The sequence below is a fragment of the Gobio gobio genome, assembly GCF_949357685.1.
Source record: "Gobio gobio genome assembly, chromosome: 1".
Lineage (NCBI taxonomy): Eukaryota > Metazoa > Chordata > Actinopteri > Cypriniformes > Gobionidae > Gobio > Gobio gobio.
This window is the reverse complement of record NC_137097.1, coordinates 57,877,920-57,892,308: the sequence shown is the minus strand read 5'-3', so window position 1 is coordinate 57,892,308 and position 14,389 is coordinate 57,877,920. Positions and strand designations below refer to the sequence as shown.

Sequence of the window (14,389 nt, the reverse complement as noted above, 5' to 3'; positions counted from 1 at the left end):
TATATATATATATATATATATATATATACATATATATATATATATATATATATATATACATATATATATATATATATATATATCAACATTGATATAATAAGAAATGTTTCTTGAGCAGCAAATCATATTAGAATGATTTCTGAAGGATCATGTGACACTGAAGATTGGAGTAGTGATGCTGAAAATTCAGTGGAATAAATAACATTTTATAGTATTTCAAAACAGAAAACAGTTGTTTTAAATTTTGATAATATTTAGCAATATTACTGTTTTTACTGTATTTTAAAACTCCGAAATAAAGCTCCTACTGACTTCAGACTTTTGAATGGAAGTGAAAATACATAAAACGATTAGTCTGTTAACTATACTTTTTTTCTTCTCTAACACATGTAATAAATAAGGGTTTTTTGATTTTGTGACTCTGTCTCAGCCGGTTTAAGGAGAAGTTTTCGTCTAAGTCGGAAGGACCGTCGTGGTTCTTCAGGAGAGGCCAACGTTTCTGACCAGAGTGACACAGAGTTCCTGACCTATGAAGAAGTCACACGTTATCAGCAGAGGCCCAATGAGAGACCCCGATTAGTAGTTCTCATTGGTAAGATAATATAAAACATAACATTTCAACTACAGTTCAATGTTTTGTATACTGTGTATATTGTGCAATGTGGTGTGTGGTGGGCGTTCTGGCACAATATGGCTGCCGTCACATTATCCAGGTGGATGCTGCACATTGGTGGTGGATGAGGAGATTCCCCCCTTCTATGTAAAGCGCTTTGAGTGCCTAGAAAGAATATAAATTTGAGTGCCTATAAATTTTTTTTTTATTATTTGGCCGGTAGTTGTCTAAGTCCTCGCCATTTTACAAAGTAAACTACTGCCTAATCAATATGACCTTGCGTCCTATTAAGCACCATTATAAATAAGATTTGGAACACTTGGCAGCTAGAAAAAGGAAGCTAACTCGGCATACTTAACAATTCCAGAAAATATGCCTGTAAAAAATAATTATTGTCAAATATCAAATATTATAATTAAACACATAGAATTTATTCTTAAAAACTAGACTGGAGCTACACTATACCTTCCATAAACCACTGCCTGTATCAAAAAGATGTTTGCATGCATTCCAGATTCTGATGATACACTGACCCCTAGTGGCAAAAATGATTTTACTCAGCTTCAGAATGTCTGTATGATTTCAGTCATTTTCTGAAGTACCTTTTTGCTTGTACGTTGCACTTTAAGTAAATAAGTTACTATAAATGCTCTCATTTTAACTTTGCGCAGGTTCTCTGGGAGCACGCATCAATGAGCTGAAGCAAAAGGTCATTGCAGAAAATCCCCATCGCTACGCTGTGGCTGTGCCCCGTAGGTCTTGCCTCATTTCCTATTCAGGATAAAAAGAGTTTCCTGATAAATACACTAGTTACATTATACACACATAGTTCACATAGTGTTTTTAGACTTTAGAAATGACCTGTGTGTCACTTTAAATCACCAAAAATTGTCATTGTTTATTCACCCTCATGTTCTTCTTCAGATGACACAAAATGTGAATTTTGGAAGAATATCCTGGCCATTTATATATATGAAAGGGAAATAGGGCTGGGTGCAAAAGCACAAATGGACCACTTTGATGATATTTTTATGGTCCTTTTACATCCTTTTTGAAGCTTGAAAGGAAGATTCAGTTTCCATTATAATTGCATGAAAAACAGTCTTTGGAAGTTTCACACAAAGAAAAGTCATACATGCTTTGAAGTACATAAGGGTGAATAAATGATAGCATCTTTTTTCAACTATCCCAGACACCACACGGCCCAAAAAGAGCCATGAGAAGGAGGGAGTGGAGTACCACTTTGTGACTAAGCAGGCTTTTGATGCAGATGCACAGAATAACAAGTGAGTGCTGCTGTGATGTGGTATTCTTGTACTACTGCTCTTCTACTACTACCATTTGAAAATATATTGCCCTATTGTCATACCCTGACTTGTCTGTAGGTTTATAGAGTATGGAGAGTATAAGGAGAATCTGTATGGGACAAGTATAGAGGCCATCCGCTCTGTTCAAGCCAAGAACAAGATGTGTCTGGTAGACGTACAGCCTGAGGTAAATTACAGCAGCTTTTGCCCTGGGTGTTCAAGAATTACTGTAAACGTTATCATTTATAATTTACATGAAAACAGCAAAACCATTCTATGATCAACTTAAATTATGCATAAAAGCATCTGTCTTACTACATGTTTTGTAGATTTCTACATGTTGTTTTGGTTATATTTACAATTTTCATTCATCACTTAGCCAAAAGGAATTCTCCAATGCTGATATGTACTGACTGGTTTCACCTTCAGGTGGAGCTACTTGCTTATTGCAACAAGCATATTAGTTGTGCAAGACCACATGCAGCACTTTACCCCAATGGCAAGAATCCTTCTTATGGTCGTGGCAGGAAATTTAACTTACACTTGCTCTCATGCATTATTAATGTGAGATTTTACCGCTACTGGCTGAAACTGAACATCAAGTTTATCAGTGCAGACCTTATAATTTACTTAATATTTGATCTCGTAAATGGACTTCAGAAGTTCATTGCAACTGGGTTTAAACCACTGATCTATATGAATTAGATGTCTCATTGCGTTCTAAACTGCCATCAGGTGGTGAAGCCACCAGAAGTGTTCGATCGCCATCTTACTATTCCCTACTGACAGAGGGCATCATTGACTTACAGTCAAAACATTGACCTAAAATCACCCGATTTGCAGCATCTCAGTCTCACAGGATTAGTTTTACGATATGTATGTCAATCAATATACCATTTCAGATGTTATCTGTAATGTTTATGGTCTTTTCGGAGAGGACCTTTCGGTGTGTCTACTGCACACTGCCGACACAGGTAACTGACCAACAAAAAAATATATTTCTTTATGTATATAATTAAGGAGGAAATATTAAACATCAACACATATTGTGTTAAGCTGCAGAAATTGATTTGAATAGCCTATACAATACATTTTACATTTACATTTATGCATTTAGCAGATTATGCATTTTACAACTTGGGAGTACAGGAAGCGATTGGTCATGAATGGTCGAGTAAGCGCAACAAGTGCCTGAAATACTGAGTCCGTGTACATTGCTCAGTGTAGCACAGGCTAGAGTAAGGAGGGAAAAAGGAAAGAAAGAGGAAAAGAAAGTCTTTTTTTATTTTTGTAGTTTTTTTTATGAGGTTAAGTGGTCACGGAAGAGCTGAGTTTTTAGTTGACTTGTGAACGTTGTCAATGATTAATACATAATACAATATATTAATACAAGCCTCTACTATATATTGCACTATATTCATCCTCTTGGAAATAAAGCAGCCAGCGTTATTTGTCTGAATAGGTTATGATGCGTGTATTTTATTTCCTGATTGAGCAACATCTATTTCAGACTCTTAAAGACAACTCAAATTTATGGCATTTACAGTTTCCATATGAGTAAAGTGTTATGTATGCTATTTTGTTGAATTAATTATTAAATTTAACCATCTTTTAAATCATTAACTGATTCGAAATACATGCTGTTAACGGTAACTCTTCCAAGGCGATTTCAGGTTACAAGGCATAAATCTTTATTCCGATTTCAGAATGCGCACTTTGTCTCGTTAGTCCGCTGATCTGATGTTCACTACTGTAATGAATATGAACGTAACTTTTTAATAAATGGGAAATTCCCGACTTTAAACGAATAATCATTTACATGCTTAGGACGTTTGCGTTGTAAGAATGTACATGGAGACTTCAGACATAAAAACGGTGTTTCATTAGGCAATGTTTTCTCAGTAAAATCATATAATTTCCTATTAATTCAATAGAACGTGTGAGTTTACTAGGGAATACCAATATGGTGGCGCGGTGGCTTCACTTTTTATGACGTCATGAGCAATTCGGTTCTCTATAGATCAGTGGTTAAAACTAGACTGAGAAAATCTCTTCATGAAGATTTAGTTTTTAAATGTCAAACCTCAATAAAGAAAAGGTTATGAAAGAGTCAGGTAGATAGGGGTCAGTACAGTGCATCTGGAAAGTATTCACAGCGCTTCACTTTTTCCACATTTCGTTATATAACAGCCTTATTCCAAAATTGATTAAATTGATTATTTTTGTATTTTATTCAATTCTACAAACAATACCCCATAATGACAACGTGAAATAAGTTTGTTTGAAATTGATTTGTTTGGTTTGCAAATTTATTACAAAAAAAAATAAAAAAATCACATGTACATAAGTATTCACAGCCTTTGCCATGACGCTCAAAATTGAGGTCAGGTGCATCCTGTTTCAACTGATCATCCTGGAGATGTTTCTACAACTTTATTGGAATACACTTGGAGTAAATTCAGTTGATTGGACAGGCATTCACCTGTCTATATAAGGTCCCACAGTTATCAGGACATGTCAGAGCACAAACCAAGCCATGAAGTCCAAGGAATTTTCTATTGACCCCCGAGACAGGATTGTATCGAAGCACAGATCTGGGGAAGGGTACAGAAACATTTCTGCAGTATTGAAGGTCCCAATGAGCACAATGGCCTCCATCATCCATTAAAGGGATAGTTCACCCCAAAACGAAATTCTGTTTATCTGCTTACCCCCAGGGCATCCAATATGTAGGTGTCTTTGTTTCTTCAGTAGAACACAAATTAAGATTTTTAACTAACACATAGACATACAGTACGAATCCTTATTAAACCATGCGGCTCGTGGCGACACATTAATGTCTTGTTACTGCGAGAAACCGAACAGTATTTATCATTTTTTTTTATTATTATTTTTTTTTACCTCTTATCAGACGAATGTCATCTAGTATTCCCAGCGCCATAACATCCGGCGAATAAGGTCAAAATACTGGCACGATCAAAGATATATATACGTAGATTCCGCATTCGACCGATCCGCGCAGGCGCTAATGAGGAATCTATGTGTATATCTATGACCGCGCCGGTATTTTGCATGTATTTTGACCTTATTCGCCGGAAGTGATTGCGCGGGGACGGCTGATTAAATACATTTTTAAATATGGATATTTTTCTTACACAAACGCATCGATTCGCTTCAGAAGGCCTTTATTAACACCCCGGAGCCGCGTTGAGCACGTTATTTGACGGACAGATGCATTTTTTTATGGACTTCAAAAACAGAGCAACTATTACTGCTATTATAATGCTTGGATTAGCCAGAACATTTTTAATATTTTTATTTGTCTGAAAGAAGAATGTCATATACACCTCGGATGACTTAAGGATGAGTAAATCGTGGGCTAATTTTCATTTTTGGGTGAACTAACCCTTTAATGGAAGAAGTTTGGAACCACCAGGACTCTTCCTAGAGCTGGCCGCCCTGGAAAACTGAGCAATTGGGGGAGAAGGGCCTTAGTCAGGGAGGTGACCAAGAACCCAATGGTCACTCTGACAGAGCTCCGGGCTTTCTCTGCGGAGAGAGAACCTTCCAGAAGAACAACCATCTCTGCAGCACTCCACCAATCAGGCCTGTATGTTGGAGTGGCCCGAAGGCACATGACAGCGCGCCTGGAGTTTGCCAAAAGGCATCTGAAGGACTCTCAGACCATGAGAAACAAAATTCTCTGGTCTGATGAAACAAAGATTGAACTCTTTGGCACCTCTCATCACCTGGCTAATACCATCCCTACAGTGAAGCATGGTGGTAGCAGCATCATGCTGCGGGGATGTTTTTCAGTGGCAGGAACTGGGAGACTAGTCAGGATCGAGGGAAAGATGAATGCAGAAATGTACAGAGATATCCTTCATGAAAACCTGCTCCAGAGCGCTCTGGACCTCAGACTGGGGCTAATGTTCATCTTCCAACAGGACAATGACGCTAAGCACACAGCCAAGATAACAAAGGAGTGGCTATGGGACAACTCCGTGAATGTCCTTGGGTGGCCCAGCCAGAGCCCAGACTTGAACACGATTGAACATCTCTGGAGGGATCTGAAAATGGCTGTGCACTGACGCTGCAGAGATGGTTGTTCTTCTGGAAGGTTCTCCTCTCTCCACAGAGAAACGCCGGAGCTCTGTCAGAGTGACCATCGGGTTCTTGGTCACCTCCCTGACTAAGGCCCTTCTCCCCAAATTGCTCAGTTTTCCAGGGCGGCCAGCTCTAGGAAGAGTCCTGGTGGTTCCGAACTTCTTCCATTTACGTATGATGGATGCCATTGTGCTCATTGGGACCTTCAATGCTGCAGAAATTTTTCTGTACCCTTCCCCAGATCTGTGCCTCGATACAATACTGTCTCGGAGGTCTACAGACAATTCCTTGGGACCTTATGTAGACAGGTGTGTGCCTTTCCAAATCTTGTCCAATGAACTGAATTTACCATAGGTGGCCTCCAATCAAGTTGTAGAAACATCTCAAGGATGATCAGTGGAAACAGGATGCACCTGAGCTCAATTTTGCGTGTCATGGCAAAGGCTGTGAATACTTATCTATATGTGATTTTTTTTCTTTTTTTCTTTTTAAATAAATTTGCAAAGATTTCAAACAAACTTATTTTCGACTAAAATAATTTTGAGTAAAAGAATGAATTTAATCTATTGTGGAATAAGGATCTTACAACAAAATATTGAAAAAGTTAGGCACTGTGAATACTTTCCGGATGCACTGTATGTCTTTATTGTCATTTTTGACCAATTTAATGCATCCTTGCTGAATAACAGTAATAATTTCTTTCAAAAAATATCTTGTTGACCCTAAATTTTAAACAGTACTATACATGTATAGATAGTGTAATTTCACCCTTCACATTACTGGTTTTGTTGTTTGTCCTGCCACAGGCTCTGAAGGCCCTGAGGACAGCCGAATTCAAGCCTTATGTAATTTTCGTAACACCACGAATCCCGGAGAGTCGCAGACGCCGCAGTGCCGGCACCTCGCCGGGAGGAGGTGAACATGGGCGAATCACAGTGAGTCTCATCACAGGTTTACATCACTCAGCTCTCAAGAAACCCTTTGGCACTTATCAACAACAATTCTCCCAACCTCTCAAAAATCAGCCTTGAAATTATGTAATTTAGTAATAATTGCAATACAATTGCCCAACTTTGAAAATCAGCTTACAGTTCGCCTCACTTGCTAAATTTATGGGAAAAATCACAGAATCTACAGGCACGGTATCGCTAGCTTGATTATTATATATTTTTGCACACATCTTCTGACATCTCTTTCATTTCATTCTCACTATTAATATTCATGCCCTACACACTCTCATCTCTTCATTTTCAGGACGAGGACCTGCAGGAAATGCGTCTGTCTGCGCAGCAGATAGATCAACAATATGGTCCTTTTGTGGATCGGGTCCTGATTAAGGAGGACACTGCCAGTGCCTGCACAGAACTACGTAGCATCCTGGAGAGACTGGAGCGGGAGACCTTCTGGGTCCCTATGAGCTGGGTCAAGGCCTAGGACCCCCTCCCCCTTTAGCTTCATTCCAGACTGTTGACCAAGTGGAAGTCCACTGAAGGATTCTTTTCTTCGATAGGGTGCAGTCGGACTGCACATGTCCTCCTTGGCCTGGCTTCTTTCAGCCATCCACCATCTGTAAGGGAAGGTAGAGGTCTGCACGTGATGGATTTTTCCAAGATTCTGTCCTGCTCCCACCCACTCCTGCCAAAAAAATTTATATATTTTATCCTGTTCCTGCCCACAACTTTCGCGTTATGTCCCGTTCCCGCGAGCAAAAGCCCGTAGGAAGAGGTCTATGTGGATTTTTCAGTCCTAGTCTGATTAGATTCTGTCTTGTTCCAGTGTCTATAGGCTATTTTTTCCTATTTCCATACACACACACACACACACACACACACTTGTGTGTCTCCATACACACACAACACTTGTATCTCCAGTGACAAACTTGTGCGTGCAGTTATTATATTAGATAATTATATTTTGCGGGAGCCAAGAGTCATTTCAGCACATCCTGATTTTGCAGACGTGTTCCTGGGTCAACATTCCTTTGTGAAAATGTAATGCAAACCATATCCGTACCCTTAAAGCTAACCCTACCCATAAGTTATCCCTAAAATCAGAAGGAAATGATAGATAGGTGAATAACACTGATGTAGAAGCACCTAACTCTGGTTGTAAGCCTAAATATGGCATAAACTGTAAACATGACCCTCAAATCTGATTGGTTGATTGGAATGTTGTTCCAGGATCAACAAAGATGTTGATCCAGGAACATGTTACATTTGGTAAAATCAGGTTCCCTTTCGTTCAGTCACTACGACGTACGTTAGTGACTAACGAATGGGGGTTTCGCTTAGAAGCCAATCATCTTCATCGTATTCAACAGCGCCCAATGGCAGTGCCAATGCCATGGGCATGCGGAATTTGCATGCGTAACTCCGCCCCACCTCGTGGGTATATAAGGAAGTACGCTGCGAACATCGCATTATGTTTCTGCTTTGGAGCCAAGAGGATCTCTTCACTCCTACAAGCCTGATCTGAGTCATCGACAGCTTTCGAGACGAGCAGCTTTCCAGAGGCGTTGGTGTTACGGCGCGTTCCAGTGATCATCATACTGCCTGCCTGCTGATCTGCGCAGTGGTCCGCTAGACAGCTGGTGTGTGGTCCCTGGGCGCTTCGGCGTTCTCTGCGAAGCTTCCTCTCATAAAAGAGCTTACACGTGACGCGTCCTTTTCAGGATGTCTCGTCCGTGTACTTCTGGGTGTGGTCGGTTGCTTTCCTCTTCTGATGGGCACGAACACTGTCTGATATGTTTGGGCTTTCAGCATGCTCAGACAGCGTTCGCGGATGAGTCATGTTCTCACTGCGGGAACATGACCATCGCAATGTTGCGGTCAAGACTCCATGACCTTCGTACTGAAGTGAGAGTCCCCTCTACCACACCCCGATCTACTGAGTCCCAGAGGCCCAGTACTTCGGCTGGTGGTCAGGGTGACTTGACGGTTACGGTGTGGAACAAAGCCCCGACGCTCATGCCTCGGGCCACACCCCCGTCTTGCACATTGCAACCCGCGAGTGTTCAGATGCAGATCGCGGGGCCGGCTCCGGCCCCCCCGCGCATCTCATTTGGCGCTCCAGAGGAGGATGCGATGTCGATCACCGCATCACAAGGTGGGCTCGAGTCCTCTGGAGATGATGACTCGGCTGTGCTGCCGCCCTCGGGCGTGCCAGCATTGCCCGAGTCAGATCCAGAGCTGACAGCCATGTTGTCTCGGGCAGCCGCGAGTTTAGGGATCGAGTGGAACCCTCCACCCTGTCCCGAACGCTCAAGGCTCGATGATTGGTTTTTGGGGGCTCGCGCTGACACCCGTCAGTCCTTGCCCTCAATACCTTTCTTTCCCGAGCTGCATGAGGAACTCACGCGGTCCTGGAAGTCCCCGTTGTCTTCCCGTGACCGTTCGGTGACTTCCTCCGCCTTCTCCGTCCTCGATGGGGCGGCAGCTAAAGGGTACACTGGGGTCCCTCCAGTTGAACGTTCTGTTGCGATGCAACTGTGTCCTCAGAGCGCTTCAACCTGGCGTGGTGATCCTAAGCACCCCTCCAAAGCCTGTCGATTCACATCAACCTTGGTGTCGAAATCGCACAGAGCCGCGGGGCAGGCTGCCGCTTCGCTGCATGCCATGGCGATCCTCCAGGTCTACCAGGCCAGGATCCTCAAGGACATGCACGAGGGTGGAGTTGATCCGGGGCTCTTAAATGAGCTGCGTGCCGCCACCGACCTCGCTCTCCGGGCGACGAAGGTGACCGCACGCTCCCTGGGTCAAGTGATGTCCACAAATGTGGTCCAGGAGCGTCACCTGTGGCTGAACCTGGCCGATATGCGGGACACCGAGCGAACCCGGTTCCTCGATGCCCCCATATCCCAGGCCGGCCTCTTCGGCGGGGCGGTTGAGGACTTCGCCCAACAGTTCTCAATCGCCCAGAAGCAGACTGAGGCTATTAAGCACGTACTGCCCCGGCGGCCAGCTGCTGCCTCCACCCCGCCGCCGGCGCAGTCAACTCAGTCTGCTCCACGCCGAGGACGCCCTCCTAAGGCTCCCGCCCCTCCCACCCGGTCCAAGCAGCAGCCTTCACCCGGGCCGGGTCGCGGAGGAAGCCGTAGGAAGGCGTCCAAGTCCCCTCAGGCCGCCCCGCGCCCCGCTAAACGCCAGGCCAAGCGGCGCTCCTGAGACGGACGGCTCAGGGATGGGAAATTCTTTCGAGGAGATGGTAGCAGGACCACTCCTTCCCCCGGTGGAGGGCCGGGGGAGAATCCTTTGTTCAGCTGCTGGCCCCCGGGTCAGCAGCACCCTATGTTGGTCAAAGAAAGAATTAACACTCCCATCCCTGAGCCCACAGAGTCCGGTGATGACGGTGCGCGCCACCCACGGGTCCCGCCACTCGCATCCCACTCTGTCGCCAGCCTCCTGGCAGAGCAGACCCCAGTGGAACGCTGGTCCTTCCCTGGTCTCCTCTGTCAGGACGCAGCTGTCAACCGTGCCCCCGCACCGGGACGCCCCACAGCCTCCCATGTCCGGGCCGGTGACGCTGCATTGCTGCAAGCCCACACAGGGTACGTCTGTACACCGTATGACCCCGCTGGTGCAGTTTCTGGATGTCTGGCTTCAGCTTCCAGGGCTGTCCCGCTGGGTCGAGCGGACCGTCAGGCGCGGCTATGCGATTAAGTTCGCACGGGTTCCTCCCTGCTTCCAGGGAGTCCGTTCCACCATGATCGGGGCCAACGCCCCCGTCATGCGAGCGGAGATTGCCACCCTACTGGCGAAGGGTGCGATCGAACCTGTCCCTCCAGCCGAGATGAATTGCGGGTTTTACAGCCCGTACTTCATTGTACCCAAAAAGACCGGTGGGCTACGGCCAATCCTGGACCTGCGCATCCTGAACCGTTACCTTCACCGGTTTCCGTTCAAGATGTTGACAGCGAAACGCCTTTTCGAATGCGTTCGTCCACACGATTGGTTTGCAGCGATCGACCTGAAGGACGCCTACTTCCATGTCTCCATTTTGCCTCGACACAGACCGTTCCTACGGTTTGCTTTCGAGGGGCGGGCATATCAGTACGCAGTTCTACCATTCGGGCTATCTCTGTCCCCTCGCGTCTTTACGAAGATTGCCGAGGCAGCCCTTGCGCCCCTTCGGCAGCACGGGGTCCGCATCCTGAACTACCTCGACGACTGGCTCATACTGGGTCCCTCTCGAGAGCAGGTTTGCGGACACAGAGATCTGGTGCTCCATCACCTAGCCCGTCTGGGCCTTCGGGTCAACTGGGAGAAGAGCAAACTTTGCCCCGCGCAGAGGATCTCTTTTCTCGGTATGGATATCGACTCGGTCGCCATGTGCGCGCAGCTTTCGAGCGAGCGCGCGCAGTCTCTGCTGACTGCCCTTCGACAAGTCGAGGGCCAGAGTGCGGTTCCACTGAAACATTTTCAGAGGCTCCTGGGGCATATGGCATCTGCAGCCGCGGTAACGCCGCTCGGATTGCTTCATATGAGACCGCTTCAGCACTGGCTACGCGATCGAGTCCCGAGATGGGCATGGCGGTCTGGCACGCTCCGGGTACTAGTGACTCGGGCCTGCTTACAGACACTCACCCCGTGGTCGAACCTCAAGTTTCTACGGACCGGAGTGTCCTTAGAACGAGCTTCCAGGCATGTTGTTGTGACAACAGATGCATCATCCACGGGCTGGGGTGCCATGTGCAATGGACAAGCAGCCGCGGGCTCCTGGACAGGACCCCAGCGCCTTCTGCATGTCAATTGCCTCGAGTTACTGGCTGTACGGTTCGCCCTGCACCGCTTCCGAGCGTTGCTGAAGGGTCAACATGTGCTAGTCAGGACAGACAACACGGCCGTAGTAGCGTACATCAACCACCAGGGCGGTCTACGCTCCCACCGTATGTCTCAACTCGCCCGCCATCTCGTTTTGTGGAGTCAGAAGCGCCTGAGGTCCCTTCGTGCTGTCCACATCCCTGGAGACCTGAACTGTGCAGCCGACGAGCTGTCACGGTTTCAGCCTCTCCCCGGAGAGTGGAGACTCCACCCCCAGACGATCCAGCTGATATGGGAACGGTTCGGCGACGCACAGGTAGATCTGTTTGCCTCCCAGGACTCTTCCCATTGCTCCCTGTATTATTCCCTGACCGAGGGCACCCTCGGCACGGATGCACTGGCGCACAGCTGGCCGTCCGGGCTACGCAAGTATGCGTTTCCCCCAGTGAGCCTTCTTGCACGGGTACTGTGCAAGATCAGGGAGGACAAGGAGCAGGTCGTCTTGGTCGCCCCGCTTTGGCACGGCCAGACCTGGTTCCCAGAACTCTTACTCCTTGCGACAGCCCCTCCCTGGCCTATCCCTCTGAGACCAGACCTTCTGACTCAGAGACGGGGCACCTTTTGGCACCCGCGTCCAGCGTTCTGGAAGCTCCACGTGTGGCTTCTGGACGGGACACGGCAGGTTTGAGTAGCCTTCCACCTGCGGTGGTCGCTACCATCACTTCCGCTAGAGCTGAGTCTACACGACGTCTCTACGCGTTGAAGTGGAACCTCTTCGTCACATGGTGCTCTTCCCGCCAAAAAGACCCCTGGAAATGCCCGATCGGGTCCGTGCTATCGTTTCTCCAGGAGGGGGTGGAGCGAAGGCTGTCTCCCTCCACCCTGAAAGTGTACGTGGCCGCAATATCTGCCTACCACGATCTCCTGGGAGACAAAAAGGTAAGTCAGCACGACCTGGTCATCAGGTTCCTGAGGGGAGCGAGGAGACTGAATCCTCCTCGCTCTCCTCTCGTTCCCTCTTGGGACCTCTCAGTAGTCTTAAGTGCTCTGCAGAGGCCTCCCTTTGAGCCTTTGCGGTCGGCCGAGATTAAGTTCTTGTCTATGAAGACGGCTCTGCTGACCGCATTGGCCTCGCTTAAGAGGGTCGGGGACCTGCAAGCATTTTCGGTTGACGAAGCGTGCCTTGAGTTCGGGCCGGCTAACTCTCACGTGATCCTGAGACCCCGGCCCGGATATGTGCCCAAGGTTCCTACCACTCCGTTCCGAGATCAGGTGGTGAACCTGCAAGCGCTGCCTTTGGAGGAGGCAGACCCAGCCTTGGCATTGCTCTGTCCAGTACGCGCTCTCCGCGCCTACGTAGACATGACGCAGTGTTTCAGGACCTCAGACCAGCTCTTTGTCTGTTATGGTGGAGAGCGGAAGGGAAGTGCTCTCTCAAAGCAGAGGTTGTCTCACTGGGTGGTGGACACCATTGTTTTGGCTTACCAGCAGCAAGGTCGACCATGTCCCCTTGGTGTGAGGGCACACTCCACCCGGAGTGTGGCCTCCTCTTGGGCTCTAGCGCATGGCGCCTCGCTAACAGACATCTGCAGAGCTGCAGGCTGGGCGACACCCAACACATTCGCCAGATTCTACAATCTCCGAGTGGAGCCAGTGTCCGACTTTGTACTCGCCCCCCCGAGGGGCCGGTAATGGACCACGCTCAGGTGTCTTCGCTTGCTCGCCATTCCACTCCCATGACTGGATACGTGCGATATTTTCCTCAGGTGAGCTCCCCGAGAGCCCTGAGCTCCTCCAGCACTGTCGACGCCGACATCAGTTCAGTCTGCCCTTTCGAGCCCAGACCCTCATGTCCGGCCAGGTGCTCCGTGTGCATGGTTCCCCTCTGGCGACCCCCACACGAGTATTCCCACCGTAAGCCTCCTCAGTGAGCAGGTGTCTTTCCCTTGGCAAGTCCCTGCCACCCCTAGGGTTAAAAATCCACCTTCGGCTGGTACCCTAGAGATCTTCCATATGCAACCCTCAGCGGGTCATATGTGTATTCTCTAAGTCCTCCCTACGGTAGGCACCTTGGCATTCCCTCACTGGGATATGCTTCCCAGTGTACCTTGGTAATCCTGTGATAAGTGGGAGTCCTAGGGCCTTAAGTGGCGGGATCTCACACTTACGCAGGGCACTGGATGACAGCTGAGTGGCGCTGTTTTACAGGTTCCCCCATTCGTTAGTCACTAACGTACGTCGTAGTGACTGAACGAAAGGGAACGTCCGGTTACGTATGTAACCCTCGTTCCCTGAGGAGGGAACGGAGACGTACGTTTCCTTAGCCACGTCAGCTGTGCTGCCTGGAACGCGAGGAGTTCAGTCTTGGCTCCTGCAGCAGTAACATAATGCGATGTTCGCAGCGTACTTCCTTATATACCCACGAGGTGGGGCGGAGTTACGCATGCAAATTCCGCATGCCCATGGCATTGGCACTGCCATTGGGCGCTGTTGAATACGATGAAGATGATTGGCTTCTAAGCGAAACCCCCATTCGTTAGTCACTAACGTACGTCTCCGTTCCCTCCTCAGGGAACGAGGGTTACATACGTAACCGGACGTTC

At 47.4% G+C, this 14,389-nt stretch overlaps 1 protein-coding gene across 1 annotated transcript in view; it reads left to right on the top strand.

Annotated features, from left to right (window-relative positions):
- mpp3a (MAGUK p55 scaffold protein 3a) overlaps positions 1-7,461 on the top strand; it is a gene marked incomplete at its 3' end in the record, with an annotated part of 33,847 nt that extends 26,386 nt beyond the window's left edge. The window contains 6 exon segments of the mRNA XM_079826998.1: positions 431-592; positions 1,285-1,365; positions 1,806-1,899; positions 1,999-2,107; positions 6,834-6,962; positions 7,282-7,461. Coding sequence (XP_079683124.1) covers positions 431-592; positions 1,285-1,365; positions 1,806-1,899; positions 1,999-2,107; positions 6,834-6,962; positions 7,282-7,461 — 755 coding nt within the window.
- Between the last annotated feature and the right edge of the window lie 6,928 nt (positions 7,462-14,389).